Source organism: Alligator sinensis, unplaced genomic scaffold (assembly GCF_000455745.1).
Source record: "Alligator sinensis unplaced genomic scaffold, ASM45574v1 scaffold131_1, whole genome shotgun sequence".
NCBI lineage: Eukaryota > Metazoa > Chordata > Crocodylia > Alligatoridae > Alligator > Alligator sinensis.
In genome coordinates, this window is record NW_005841830.1 from 7,137,793 (window position 1) to 7,153,406 (window position 15,614).

Sequence of the window (15,614 nt, forward strand, 5' to 3'; positions counted from 1 at the left end):
GCTTGAGCCCCCTGTCCTGCTGCCTTGCCCCAGGGCCTCCACGGCCCAGTGGGTGGGACCTGGCACAGCAAGGCAGAGCAGGGCCAGGCAGGGAAACTCAGTGCCACTGCTGCGAGCCCTGCACTACCCTGGTGATGTGTCCCCTGACTGGTTGGCAGCTGTGGGTATGGCAGAGCAGGGTTGTGCCCCTCACTGCTCTGAGGTGGGTAGGGGGTGTGTTGCCAGGGCAGTGCAGAGCTTGTAGCAGCAGGGAGCATTCCTGCGTGGCCCTGTTCTGCCCTTTGTGCCAGGTCCCACCTGATGGGCCATGCAGACCCTGGGGGAGGGCAGCAGGGTTGGGAGCCCAAGTCCACAGTGGACAGCCCACCCCTGCACCCACCCTCACCCCATGCACAGATCTGGGGAACACATGCCCCCCTATTCCCCCAAGAGTGCATGCAGTGGCAGAGAGCTAACCCCCTCCTGCCCCCCAGATAAATCTGCCCCTGCCCCCACTACAGGCTCTGCCCCAGCTGTGCTGCCCATGTGGGGGGCAGAAGGGATCCAGGCTCTATACTCCACTGTGCTGCTGCAGCTGCTTCCTCCCACGGGTAGCAGCCAGGGCTCAGGCACTGCTGTGGGGGGCAGGAGAATGTGGACCTGGGTCCCAGGTCCTGTAGCCCTGGCATCTGGGGGCCCCCATCTGGTGGGGGGGGCAAGAGGGTATGGGGGTCAGTGAGGGGCACCAGCAGGGCCAGGGGGCTGTGGCTTGGAGTGAGGGGCCTGGGATCCCTGCTTATTATGAATGGATAACTGCATAACGATCACAACACTTCTGATTCCTTTAATGTTTTCTTGAATGTGATGCCTCTCTTATGGAAGTCTCTGAATCACAGCTACAATCTTTCCTTCTGCAAGGAATACCTGAACCTTGTTTTGGAGCCCAATATTACTTCTGGCATTGGCTGGAAGCATGGGTGGTCTTCACCAGTTTCTTCTCTTGGGAGGAACAAGAAGATGAGCTAGCCCTAGGTTACCCAATATAAGTGTATGTTTTCTTCTTCTTGTGTTATTCTTAGTCAATTTTTATTTTAAAAGAAAAGAAAATATGGCAAATCTACCTCACAGCAAGTTTTTCATACTTCAGCTACTGGCACATGGAACATTAATTTATTGAAAAAGATTTTAATATGTATCTAAATAATACAAATTATAAAGTCACTGTAACATACTAGCGCAATGGATTATTTTTTCTTTTCTGGAGCTAAATTTTCAGAGGAAACATACTGCAAAACTTCAGGTCTATCTACTGCAGCAGCAGGCCTATGACTGCAAAAGGGGTTACCATGTGCACTAAAGAGCACAGGTACCAAGCATTGCCCTCTGAAGTCTATGACATTTGGTTTTGTTTTAACCTAATCCATTTTGTCTAAGTATTGCAGTGGCATCCATACTCTGAGGATTTTTTTCTTTTTTCAGGGGAGTAGGATCCTGCCACAGCTAGATATCTGTGCCACTCAGTGCTATTAACACACAGTATCTTATATATTCTGCTGTTATTGTGTCAATACATGATATTATCTCAGAATAGCAGGCAGTTAAAAAGATGTGTTAGAAATTATGATAAACCGCAACAAGAGTTAAGAAACCAAAATGTTAATTCATGCATGAGTATGTCTTCTTAAAACTGTATAGATTCAGGCACGGTTGCCCCTTGTATTGTTACCACACTATAGCATGATGAGATTATTTTAAAGTTACACTTTCATCAGGGGGAGTAAGCCTCTGTTTTAGTTTTGCAAACTTTCCCTGCCCTCCTCCAATAAAAAAGCAGCTGATTTGAATTTTTTCAATTTGGCCAAATTTCATCAAGAAAAATGACAGCATGTTGCATTCAGCCAGCAGTGTAGGGATATGCCTTGGTGCTTGGGGCAAAGCAGAAGCAGTGACTTCTGGTTGCGGCTGCATTCACAATTGCAAACATGTAGCTTCTGGCAGCAGTCGCTTTTTTTGCCCCCACCCTGCCCTCCAAGTTGGTGACCAGGCAGTTGCTCCTATCACTCCACTATAGCTATGCCACTGCATTCAGTCATATCATAATCTTACTCAACTGAACTGTTTTGTGGCTGAGAAGCCTCATCTTGAAAAAGGTTTGCATCAGATAATGATGTATTGGCTTGTATTCACCTAACACAGAGGTGTTAAACTATGGCCATGGGCCAGATCCAACCCACAGAGACAGCCCAAACGGCTGGTAGAAATGCTGGGAATTTGGAGGTAGGTCTGATGCAGCCACCTCAGGGAATGCTTCTGTCCCATTTGCATTAGAAGATGCCCTAAGTATGGCAAAACAGGAGAATGATCTGTGTTTGCAATAGGTTGGTACAGGATTTGGGTGGTTAAATGTCAACATTACATGCTAAAAATGCACCTTTTAAGAAAATCCTCCCAGAATTTCGCAGCATCTCTCAAAGAAGCTAAGTGGCATATTGGTCTGTTGCTCTTGCCATTCATTATGGACCTCACAATTCAAATTCGGCTTGTATCACAAGTGGTGTGGTGGTGTTCTTAGTTAGCCCTTTTCCATATAACAAAATGCTTCACATTTCCATAATAGGAAGTCTCTGACTGCAGAGACTCAGCAATGAAATCAGAGGAGCTTTTACAGGTCAGCATGGAAATGTCTGGTCACAGTATCAATGGAACTGGAACAGTATTTACTGACTCTTGCTAGGACATCTGTTTAAATTTATAGACAATAATGTAAATTTTTGTCCTATATTTTTATTAATTTTTATTTTTAAGGGTTTTTTGCATGTTTTCCATTTTAACCCACCATTATAACAAAATAAAAACTTACACAAAAACTCTTGGGGGTAACAGTGAACTATAGCAAAATCATAAAAAAGAGAATTTCTAAGTTAGATTAAAGCTGATATGCTTTATCATTTCTTCTTGCATCTGAAACAATCTCCGAGCAGAGGGCATGTGTTTATATTTTATGGGCTATCACATCAAATATCTTCTTTTTGCATGTCCTGCAACAGCTACAACTGGTGCTTTAGACCTGATTTCCAATCATCCACAGCACCTAATGTGCAGAGTCATTTATGTTTTTACACAGCTTCAACTGCTGAGCTGTCATACATTCAAAAACACTTATTAGGTTAAAAAAAAAGAATCCTATTTCCACACCATCAGGTTCCATTACAATTGAACATGCACGTGTAGAGGCAGGCTTAAAAGGAACAATAACTTGTTATTCTAAACTTAAGAACGATCGAGATCTTACTGCATTCCTGTGGAAAGAAATCTTTATATTAAAGAGAGTATAGAACAAGACATTTTGATTTAATGTAACTTGGGCTCAATTCTGCATTCCTAGCAAATCCATAACTCCTACTTCTGACAATGAAGGTAACACAGCACTTGATTCATACGCCTCAATCATACAAACCATTACATTCGTGTCTAACTTGCAGCAAAAAAGCAGCCACACTGATTTCGGGGTCCTATTCAGATGTTTAAATGTTACCAGGTCTGAGCCATATTCTGTAGCTATGCCATATTCATAGCATCCTAACAGGAAACTGAAATATTCTCCCTTGGTCACCACCTCTGGCTTCAGGCTTCTCTGAATTTAAAAAAAAAAAAAAAAAGAGATGGACATCAGATTCCTTTTTTCTTAATTAGGAATCCCCTACTTTAAATCAAATACATCTTCCACTTCAAATCAATGCAGAACTTTGGGATGCTCAAGGGCTTGAGAAGAGTTTCTTTGGTAGCTGATCTGGAGTAGATCAGTATCTCTGTCTCCCCTGTACCACAGTCTTGCTTTTAGAGCTCCTGTGTCTCCCTGTATTTCACTTATCCTTGCAGTGCAACTGTGGGGCTTGCAATTTTGATAGTAGTATCCTCCCTCCAAAAAACAACTGGGCTTGGGAACAGACAGTTATAATACTCCAATATTTTGGTGGTTTTTTTCAAGAATGCCTTTATCATTGCTGTGACCTCACCAAGATTTTGTCTTTATTTTTATCTCAAAGTTGACATTTTACAAGTTATTTAGGAACTACTGATATTTTTTATTGACAAAAATCTTGAATGGTTAAATAATGACTAGCTTTCACAATTGGCCTCTTATTCATTTTATAATCTAGTTCAGCTACTAAATTTAACTGTGAACTAATGGACTGTCTGTTCTGGGAAATAAATTATTTTCCACCCTTGCTCACAAGGCTTATGAGTGTTTGAATGTAAATATATGAATATAAACATATCACCGCTTGTTGTAATCATGTACATTTTTACTTGAACCTCAATGTGGGTTTGGAAAATGTTTATGAATAGAGCTTGTTTTCATGTAAATGCGATCAAGCAGTACTACTGGTTAGCTATTCAGACAATCAGACAATACCACCCTTGCTGGAAATACCTCAATAAGAATTTATCCATGTACCTAATATTTGAACTCAGCTTTTTTGCTTTATATTCCCCTGTTCTAATCCCAGATCTTATTGACTGATAATGAACTGTATGACAGTGTTAAAGTAAATGCAATCTATTCTATCTGTTTTTATCACTGCATACTTTAGATTTCACCTGAGGAGCTGAAAGAAATGGCAGCTCAAAAATTCAGAAAGCAAAAACACCACTAGCAGTTCTGAAGGGATTTGTTCTTTTGGGAGAAAAAACTCCTACAAAAATAAAAATAAGATTCTACTTTGGTAAATGTATTCTACATTCTTAACCAGCCTGCCAACATATCAGGTAAACTAATGGTTTCTGTTACAGAAACAATTATTTTTAAGAAGAGAGAAGCATTACAGTCATTTTATGCTTATTAAAGTAACATGGATGTGTATTTGCATTTTGGCACTTGGAGCAACAAAAATAAAGGTAATTTGTATATAAAAATCTGTTTTAAACTAACCTTCACACAGCTGTATATTAAAAATCTATAAATATTTATATGCTTACTTGCATCTTAGCTGCTTCAAATACACAAAAACAGGAGACTGCAAGTGCATTATGTATTTTATCTCTCACATTTAATCTTTTGTTTCCTAAAAAAACGACACTATTTCCAAACAGGCTGGGTGGAGTATTAGGTTAGAATATTAATGAAAAAACTACTTAAATCTTGCTCTCCCCAGTACAAATAGGATGACCTGGTGTGAGTATCAAGAATACAAGAGATGGCAAAGCCAGGTTGTTTTGATATTTGTGTGAAGAACAAATTTAACTCTAAATCTCTTGGCAGGACCTTGCTTCACCCACATAATCTGAAGAACATCCATATGCGAGCCTTGTCTAAGCCTCCGAGAAGACTGCTGCCCTCCTGCTCATGTCCGCCAGCACTCTGATCTGACTTTCATACTTAATCTGATCTAATCCTGTCCAGCATTAACTTCATCTGTGCAATGAAACCTGGAGTATCCATTCTAGTATTTGGTGAGGAAGGCATTTACTAAATTACTTGCTGAAATCATATGGTGTTGTTTAGCTCCTTATTTTAATCAGATGATACATCTCTGAAGCATATTATCAGTGATTAGTTAGAAACCCATCTCTGTCCTTTTTGGGAACAAAGAACTTTTCTGGAATGAAATGCTCATGGAAATGAAGCACTGTTGCATTTAGCACAAGTCAAGAAACAGGCATCAGCAAAGGACAAAAGAAAAATAATACTCTGGCCACTATTAAAAAAATCAGCAACTTTTCTGAAAAACGAGTTTGCTTAATCAGCAAAACAAAACAAAAAGATTTTGGTGGTCATATTTTAGAAGAAGCCAAGAAGTGTATTGTTTAAAAAGACAATAGAAAGCTTCTTGCTCCCCTCCCCCTTTTTCTTTTACCTATTTTCATAGTAAGATTCAGAAATCTGCTGAATTCAGCTATCTTGTGCAGGCACTATTTTCAGAATTGGACTCTTACAGAGATTGCATGTATGAAAACAAAAACTTAAGTGTGTTATGGCACTGAAAAGCAAACATAAAATTAAGTGCGGAAAGAAAGGGTTTAAAAGAATCTACCTCAAATGTTTTTTAATGAAACTTCCACTTACATTTTCTAGCTTGCTTCATCATGTAAGATATAATATTAAAAATGCAGTTTTAAAAGTTGGCATGCAGTCATTAAAAGGGTTGGATGATTTTATACTGCCAGTATCAAAAACTGGCTGGTGTCATTACCCATGTCTGTTGATATATTTAAATAGAACATACACTAACATGTAAATACTCAGTCACAGACTAAGTACTCCGCTCTGATTTTCACTAAGATTTCTCTTTCCATAAACACTTACCTATGTAAATAATGTTAAGCTCATTTGAACCTATACCTGCCAACAGTGTAGTCAAACTAAGGCAAGTGATTTTAAAAACCCTTTTCCCCCACCCCCCCTTCAAAGATTTTTCTGGGGAGCAAACAATATATCCCCTTATATCAATAGTCAGATCTTTCCTAAGAAGTAAGCTAATTGAGCTGTTTGTGTTGATAAACTCCCTTTTCTCCAGACTGTTCCTCACTGAGCCATAATTATTTGCAATTTGCCTAAGTCGTCCATTTACTGATACGTCAAGCATGAAACAGAGGCAATTCCAGAAAATGGAAATGTTTCTCAAAATCAATCTTTGGGAAATAATGTGGTAGAAGTTACTGTGTGATAGAAGACTACCTTATAACTGTCACATGGAGATGAATATTAATTTGTTGAGGTTAAGGTGGTTTTGTGCTTCATTTGTTGACTTTGCTTAGCCATCAGCAAGCAGCACAGTACAATTACTCCAGCAAAGCTATTTTTCTAACACGAGTTTTATGATTTTTATGTACTTACCAGTCAGCACACATAACAATGTCAAAATGTCCTTCCAGTTGAGAGACATCTGTCTCATTATCCCATCGTAAAACGCTGAAGGAAAAAAAAGATTTAAAAAAATCAGACTTACATTTTTTTATCTTAGAATGTTTTTAAGCCATGATTTTTATATGTCCCATAATATTGTTTTTAAAAAGCTGTACATATTACTCAAAGGCTGTCTACAAAAATTCAGAAATGCTGAGCGATTCATCTTCTTTAGTCTTTAAATCTCAAATGTGAATATCTTTATTCCTATATAAAGGCAGTGTATATAAAATCTCATTACTGGATCACCATAAATAATTATATTCTGAATCACAGCCACTGGAATGGCTCTAGATAGTTGGGTCCTTAACACCTGTGTATCATAGTGAAATCAAAGCACTGATGAACTGAATGTAATACAAATTTGCAAAATAAATGTAGTGAATTCATGGATCTCTGTTACATCTGGCAGGCCAGTCAGTTGCCTTTCTCATTGATGAAGTGAGCATTCACTTGGGCTCCAGGGTGGAGGGAGAGGGTGAAAGAATGCCAAGTTTAACTTCAATGCCAGCTATGTTGCCTTAGGCAAGCTTAAAAATACAGCAGTACTGACTCTGTCAACACCTATCCTCTCATAGGTGAGAAGTTATTTAATTCCAATATATTTAGTAATAACCAAAATGTGTATGTGTTCAAAGTTCAGTTTTATTTATGAACACAGCTATATCTGTGGTTGCTGTGGAGAATTTCAGTCCTTTGCTTCCTATTAAAACCTGTAATTAGTTTTGAAATTTCCTGAAGGTTTGCAATAACATTGCCCTTCTGCTAAGATTTGACACTGCATTATTTCCTCCTTTCTTTCTTTTCTATAGACTCAGCTCCTCTTTTTCATTTTTCTGGTTATTTATAAAAGAAAGTAGATAAATATTTATAGGAAAAGCACTTGTGGGGGCAGGGTCTAATCTGATCTTGTCAGGTTGTGCATGCTTATCTCAGTTTTGTATGAGTCTTGACCAAATAGACCCCTCAGTCTTCCAGCAGCTATAATCTACTTCTGGTTAAAAGCCATCTCTATTCACATAGTACTCCTAATATTTAACTGAGGATCAGTTATATGTTCATTGAAAAACGGTCCTTGTACATACAAGAAAAGGGAAAGTACATTTTGACACGCTATGCAAAAATTGGATCATGCATTCACTTGTACAAAACAGGGGATTATAGTACCAGTACACAAGTCAACATGCACCTTCACACACACACATTCATGTGCACACAAATAGTGAGATATAAAGCTTCATGAAATGGAAATGATGAGAGGATAAATCTGATTGGCTGGCAAGGCTTCTGATTGTGTGCGTATCAGTGTAACTGAACAGATCAGAACTCGTTAGCCCATTTGCCCTCCTGGAATTTATTGTGCCAATCCAAGGGAAGAAAAGAGTAGATTAATTTAATTTTTCCCCCCTCAAATGGAAAGTATTGCAGATTTTAGAAAATTAGGTGGCTTTGCAAACTGGCGCTTTCAGGGCTCAGCAGGCATCCAGTAGTGGAAAGTGACAAAGGAGAGTTCTCACTCTCAGCTGCTGGCTGCCTGCTGGCTACCAGCGGCTTTTTCAACCCTGTTTCCGTGGAAACTTAGGTTAAAATGGTGAAAATTAGGTAAAGGTAAGTTTTGTGGGTTTTAAGTGCTCACTTGGATATTTTGAAAATCCTGAAACAGAGTCCTGAATCTAGAAATTGGTAGATGAACTCTGAGTTTAAAAGGCCATCTTTGGTTCTTATTGCCACAGAAACAGAGATCTGATCAGAGCAACTATGAGATTTGAATTTTTTTTTAACTCATGTACTTCCCTCACTTTCTCCAGACTGTGAGGAGGTGCTTCCCCTGAGAATAATTCAAACACGTCACTTTCAATGCCAGCCTGCTGAGCACTCAGGATACAAAAATCTGGTCATGACCCAAGCAGTCAGAGAGATAAATTAGCAAAGGCTGGCTGGCACCTGCAAAATCTGCACCCATGCCTATCACAAACACAAATAGGGATCTGAATGGTTAAATGGTAGCTAAGAAACCATGGTGTTGGGCAAACTGTATATACTCGGATATATTAGTTTCCATAAGCTTGAGCAATTGGTAGATTTGCAGGTTCAATTTAAGCACTGACCTTCAAAACGGAAAGGGGACCTCCTTTATTAATGTTCGGGGAAACAACTCTATAAATTTATGGCGAATTATGTAAAATAAATAAATAATAATAGGATTACTGATCTCAGATAGGGTCTGATCTAAATTATTATCAAAAGTGTGACTACAGCTCACAGTTAGCTAGCTTGAAGACAGTTTTAAATTAGCTACCTCATCTACTCTTAACAGTGTAGCCAAAGCAGCATGGTGCTCAGCATGGGCTGCAAAGCCTACCTATGAGCCTGGGTAAATGCTTGGGCAGTTAGGCTGTGCTGACGAATGGGTTGCCATGGGCGCACAACTATCAGTACTATTATACTCAAGCTAGTTTAAAACTAAACTAGGGAGGGCCACACATACTGCAGTCACACCTAAATGTAATCTTAAACCAGACTAAATCAGAAGCAAATCTTTGAAGTCAATGTGGTTACTCCATTAAAAATTAAATAAAAAAATAAGTGTGAAGATTTCTAGTACCACTCACTTGCAATAAAAGCTTTTTGTCTCTAAACACAATATTTAAAGGAAAATTCATTAGTTAACCCTGGTGTCATGGAATCAGTCTGGTACGTCCAGGTGCATGACATGTGTATGTGTATGTGCACACGTATGGGTATGGGTATGTGCTCTTTTTCTCTTGCTTGTTCAGAAGGTAGCATTTTACCTCTGTCACAGTGGAAGGAGTTGTTGGAGGCATAAAAGAAGAAACCAGAGTTTTTCCACTTAAAGGAAACGTTTATAGAAAGCACGAAGGACAGCAACATGAAATATTTCAGCCTAAGTAAACAATTTTAAAAATGTCCTTACATTTAAATACAGCCAGGTTAAATACTGTACTATAAAGAAACAATGGAAGTTGCAAGAGTCAGCCATCTTGAATGTGACTTAAGTTGCTGGCAATCCCCATAAACATTTTAAATGTGTAGCAAGTACGTCAGTCCATATTCACAGCTGTGAAAGGCAGAATTTTAGTGTGTAAGGAGAACACAGGAATGACAGTCCCAAGCGTCAACGGCTGTATATGAACTTGGACATCCAAAAGTTTGGAAACATACCCAGAGTATCCATTTTGCTTCATTTTGATAAATTATCATTTGCGGTGCTGCCCGCTCAAATGTGTGTCAGTCCCAGTCTCATCTCTGCCCTCTCCTGGCAGGCTATCTTAGAGGAATATAGAAAACAGGAAAAGGAAGTTCCTAAGAAAGATTTTGAGGCATTAAAATATTTGCTTTCACTTTGCTAGACCAATAAAAACAGGGCTTTAAAGCTAGAAAATACCTCCATAGCTCTTTTGTCTTATAACAAGAAATTCTAAGATAGTAAGACCTGACACTATTTTGGAAACTAAGCTTTTCCATGGGTTTCTAAATAAGTAATAGCCCAACAGGTTTTCCATTAGACTTAAACCTTTTAACCTCATGGCACTTTAGGGGACATGTTTTTATTTTAGTCAGGAATTTACTGTACTTTATAACACAATACCAACTATGTAGATTTAGGCTCTTGAAATTAAAAATAACCAGGAAACCCTTGTTGAAAACAAATCTGAAACCCATTTAAAAAGCTGGGATTGATTTTCTGGTTTTGGCCACAATATACCTAGTAGCTAAAGAAAGTCTACTAAAGTTTACACACAGACACACACTTAGTTTTACATATATGTATAAAACCCCAATGCTTTAATAGCTTTTTTTTTTTTTTTTTTTTTTTAATGGAAGAAAAGAAGCCAGGAGGATCTGGGTCGTTGGTTCATATCTCAACCAAGATGATGGCAACTAAATGTTGATACCCTCTAATGGCTGCTTTATGGTCTACATCAAATGAGTCCGACCAGTTTCTAAGGGAAAAGTGCCCACGTCACAAACCTATTACTATAATTAGCAATCTTGATGGCAGTTCCAGCAAAGAAGATACGGAATAAATGAGCTGTGGAGAATGAACTGTCCTCACACCCACAGAGGCAGCTTTTCCAGGTCAGGGTTGAACATATTAATGAAAAAGTCTGAAAATATCTGCATTGAAACATCAGACTCCCAGGCTGTCTATCTAGCGCCATTCACAAGCAATAAATTCATATAAAAATAGAAGAAACAAAGCAGTCTCATATTTTTTATGTTTTATCTTTTGAATTGGCAATCAAGCCAGAGAATGTGATGAGTGTCAAGGTAAAGAGAATTGTGATGATAAGGAAAAGGTCAAATGGGAGAACAGGGACTAAAAGAAGGGCATCCTTTCTTTAAAAACTAACAAAGCTCCCCAAAATGTTTCCTTACATTTCAAAGAGGAAAATAAAAAATGGCAAATGCTGCAAGGTCAGCTATAGTAGATAGAACTGCATCTCTTCCATGCAGCAACTATTATTATTGGAGAATAAACCACTAGTATGAACACCATTTTTCTTACAATAGTGAAGCACTCCAGTCTGCATTCATGGTGTTCATTTAAGGTGATTTATTTTAGCAGTTTCTTATATTTTGGGCAATACTGAGTTCTCTCTCACCTTCTGTGAATCAGCAGTTGCTTCTGAATAGATAGAAATAGATAATACTCATTAAAAAAAAAAAGCACACTGATAATGGAAATTATTACTATTTCTAAGTTCCCCTGAACTGTTCTTACAATGACTGGAGGAGTATGGTAGTTATAACACTAGTTTCACAGTGCATGACTTGCTTAAAATTGCACTAGTCCTAGTAATTAACAATAAAGCTTTGTTTCAGGTGGCATCTGGAAAACAGCCTCAGACCTTCCCCTGTCCCCCTTTCATTGTTTTTATTAAGGCAATTTAATTTTTAGTTTTTTAAAGCTGTTTGCATCAATATTTGTAAAAATATGTGAGGCTGTATCTGTAGGTCTGGTTCAAATTTCACATCAACAAGAACAGTATCATAGCATGGGCGGTGCCAGAAGTGCCCTGGCATCAGGCACCCTCACACAGTAGAGCACTTATCAAATGGAAGTAATCTGTAGTAAGGCACTTGGCAAATGGCCTGCACTGGTTGTAAAAATGCCTGGCTATGGCTCTGACCAAGTAGACTGTTCACTCAGCATGGTCTTTGGAAAATGTTGTTCTTTCTCTGATTTGCCTGTTGTTGGGCTTTCCATCCAAATATCAGCTCTTCTTATTATACTTAACCCAAAAGTTCTTTCTTCCCCCAGGCCTGTTACTCCACTGTGCTGTCTCTCATGTGCTCTCAGTTCTCTCCTCTACTTGCATGCTTTTTATATTCTCCCTGTTCTTCTTTTCCTTCTTTCCCTCATACTCTACAAACTCCATTCTCCCTATGCTTACTCCATGTCAACACCAACATCTTCTTCCTCCACTCTTGATCTCTGGCTGGTGACCAGGTTGGCTTCTTCAAGGACATTTGTTCTTTCTTTTTCAGTTCTTCCATTTTCTTAGCCAAACAATTCTATTTCTTTACCTTAATTACATCCCCCAACTGCAATTCCAGGTGCCTCTTGCCCTTTTAACTAATTCCTCAAACCCTCCTTTTTTCTTGTTTCTTTTCTCTCTACACACTTGAAATATAAAATTGAGAAAATACAACACAACCTTTCCCCATCCAACAATCTTCTTCCTCTTTCCCCTTCTGCCACTTTTGCCTTGCTGTTTTTCCTCTCTTCGGCTCTCCATGAAACTACTTTCACCAGCCAGTGGACAAAGTTATTTACCTCCTATAGTGTTCATGAACACTCACCAGTAAAACTTCTAGGGCTACCTTTTCAAAGCTGTACTGGCAAATGTTTTTGAACAGGAATATTCACTCCTATACAGCAGAAGAATACTGCCGGGATTGTAAAAGTTGAATATTGTGTTCACCCTATTCAGGGGGTGATTTTCACTCATACTAAGTACACTATGCATGAGAAAATAATTCATTCTCAACTTTCTCCTACGGTAAAAATATTAATTTTTTTTGTCTTTGTTTTGTTGTAAACTATTATGACTATGTACATTATGGCAATGGATTAATTGTATCAAAATAACAAAAGCATAAACATTAATAGGAAAGGCTTTCTGGGGCAAAAAATAGGGAGGAGATGCATAGATATGCTTCACTATCACTACAATTCACATAGCCACATTCTCAATACCAGCTGATTAGCTATGCTCATGAAGTTTGTATATATATGTACTGTGGATCAATAAATGTATATCTGTTTAAGTAAAACACCATTTGCCCACACCAAAAGCATGCACACTATAAATACTCCATTTGTAAAATACAGTTATTCATTTTGCACAAAAAATGCCAAGTTCTGCACATAAATTCTGCAGAAATTGACACAATAAAAAAAGAACATCATTGGGATGTATTGAAGTGAAGAAATACATTGTATATAAATGTTATACAAAAATAACTGTGTTAAAAGCATGTTAATGGGGTTGCAAAGTCAAGCACTAAAAGGTAAGAAATGCCAGAATTAAGCTTGTCTATGCAACCTTCATTTTCCCCTTGTGCACATGCACTACAAGACAATCTTTACTTTCATATCACACACTATTTCTTCCAAAGAACCCATGACTCATTAAATGCACAGGATGGATGGTTCTCAGATTTATCTATTCAAATTCAGATAATCACTATACAATAAAAAACAGCATTTCAGGACACAAGTTAGAAAAGGCACAACATTACTGGTAGGATCAGTATAGCAAGGCTTCCACAAGTGAATCGTGTGGAGAAAATTGTAGGAAAGGACAGTGGGCATTTGCCATATCAAAAACAGGAGACTATACGAGGAGCTAGGGAAAAGAATCAAAGGAGAATACCTGACAGGAAAGACAGAATATGAAGCAAACATTAAGGATGGGCAAGCTCACTAGAACTGAGAAGGAAAGGAGGAGATAACAGAAAAGATGTATGTAGATAAGAAGTTTCATAAGTACATGGATATCAAAACCAGAAGTGTTCACCGTAATGAATGGGACTTCCTGCTTAACAAGATCTTCATTTAGTAATTTCTTAGTATAGAGGTCAGCCTGATAAACTGAAGAGCAGTATCTTATAGAAAAATATCTTCTCCTCATGTAGATACTTGGAAATCAATTCTCTTTGGTAAAGTAAGTAGAGTAGAGCTCCTGAATTTTTTCAGTGTAAGACATTATCCAGATCTTGAATCATTCGTATGGCTCTTTTTTGAACCTTCTCCAATTTTTCAATATCCTTTTTCAAATGTGTACATCAGAAATGGATGCAGGATTTGAGTAACAATCTCAGTGATTACGCACTAATGTCTTTATTCCTTGCACAAGATTCTTTTATGTCTTTCTAATATCATTTTTTCAAATGTTAAAGCCTACCCCATTTTACCTTTGTCTGTGATTATAGTTGGTTGAAAGCACTGCTGAAGAGGAGCAGCACAGCAGAAACAGGAAAAATTGATCTTTGCATGGTGTACAAAGGGCATGATATAGAAAGAAAGTTGATAAGCTAGTATTATTGGCAGCCAACAGGAAGCAATACCCAGTAAAGGATAGCTAAAACTATGGAAATGCATGGATAGGAATAGAAATAATAATCACTAACGTCTTATATCTAGGGGTCTGCCTAACTCAAAGAGGCAGCTGGCTGATTTCAAGTGGAGATTCCAGGACCAATCACCATTTTCGCAGGCTGATTGCAGCAGGGCCCCCCATGACTGACTGGCTGAGAGACCCTGGTGGTCCCACTCTTTGCTGCTGATTGGTTGTGAAGGCTGTCTATCATATGGCCCTGCCTCTCACTGCCAATTGGTGGAAGGAGGTGGGGGCCACATGACAGGCAGCCCAGCCAATCGGTGGTGAGGGGCAGGGGCGGTAGCCATCTTGGGCTCCCCTTTGTGCCAGCAGCTCCCCTCTCTCCTTGCCTACTGGCAGTCTGCATAGCTGGGCCACAGCACCACAAAGACTGCTGGCTCCCTCTGGGGAGCCAGATTTTATTTTCCGTATTTTTTTTCCTGCGAATTTCACAGGCATTGCCTGATTTCATAGGCAATGCCAGATTTTGTAATTTCCACAAAACCATGATTTTGATAGGTCCCTAACTCCTGTCTTTACAGGATGATGCTTAGTAAACCCAGCACCTTCATGCAGAATAGAAGAGAGAAAGAAATAAAGAAAGAGAACATACGTGCACTCTTTTATTCTATGGACCTGATAAGAGGAAAAAGAATTTCTAAAGCAACCTTTCTTATTCCTTTTGGAAAAAAAAACAAAACTGCAGCATCAGCACTACTCTGCATCTTAAAACAGAATATAAAGATTATTTATCCTCTTCAGATATTAATTTAGCACAAAAATACCATCTCTTGGTTTTCACTTGTTTTTTGACTATGCAAAAATAATGATGCAATTCTTCTCTTGCAAAGAATTCAGAAAGACCATGACAGGTCAGAATGCTTGTGACGCCATGAATTCCTATTTGAAATCTCAGGATTTCTCTTGTGAATCACCCAAGATCTTTAGGATCTTGTGACACCCTGGTTGAGAATCACTGCACTACACTAATAAGATTCCTCTTTTCTGAACTGATTCAGCCATCTTGGGAAAAAAGTTCTGACTGAAGAACAAATTTCAATAGATTAGGCAAACTGAGACTGTTCACTTTTAGAAAA

The 15,614-nt window shown here is 38.6% G+C and overlaps 1 protein-coding gene across 1 annotated transcript in view; it reads right to left on the bottom strand.

The window, feature by feature from the left end:
* The window catches only part of CAMKMT (calmodulin-lysine N-methyltransferase), a 373,030-nt gene that overhangs the window by 32,395 nt on the left and 325,021 nt on the right, over window positions 1–15,614 (bottom strand). The window contains exon 8 of the mRNA XM_014519498.2: window positions 6,818–6,892. Coding sequence (XP_014374984.1) covers window positions 6,818–6,892 — 75 coding nt within the window. The remainder of the gene's footprint in view (window positions 1–6,817; window positions 6,893–15,614) is intronic.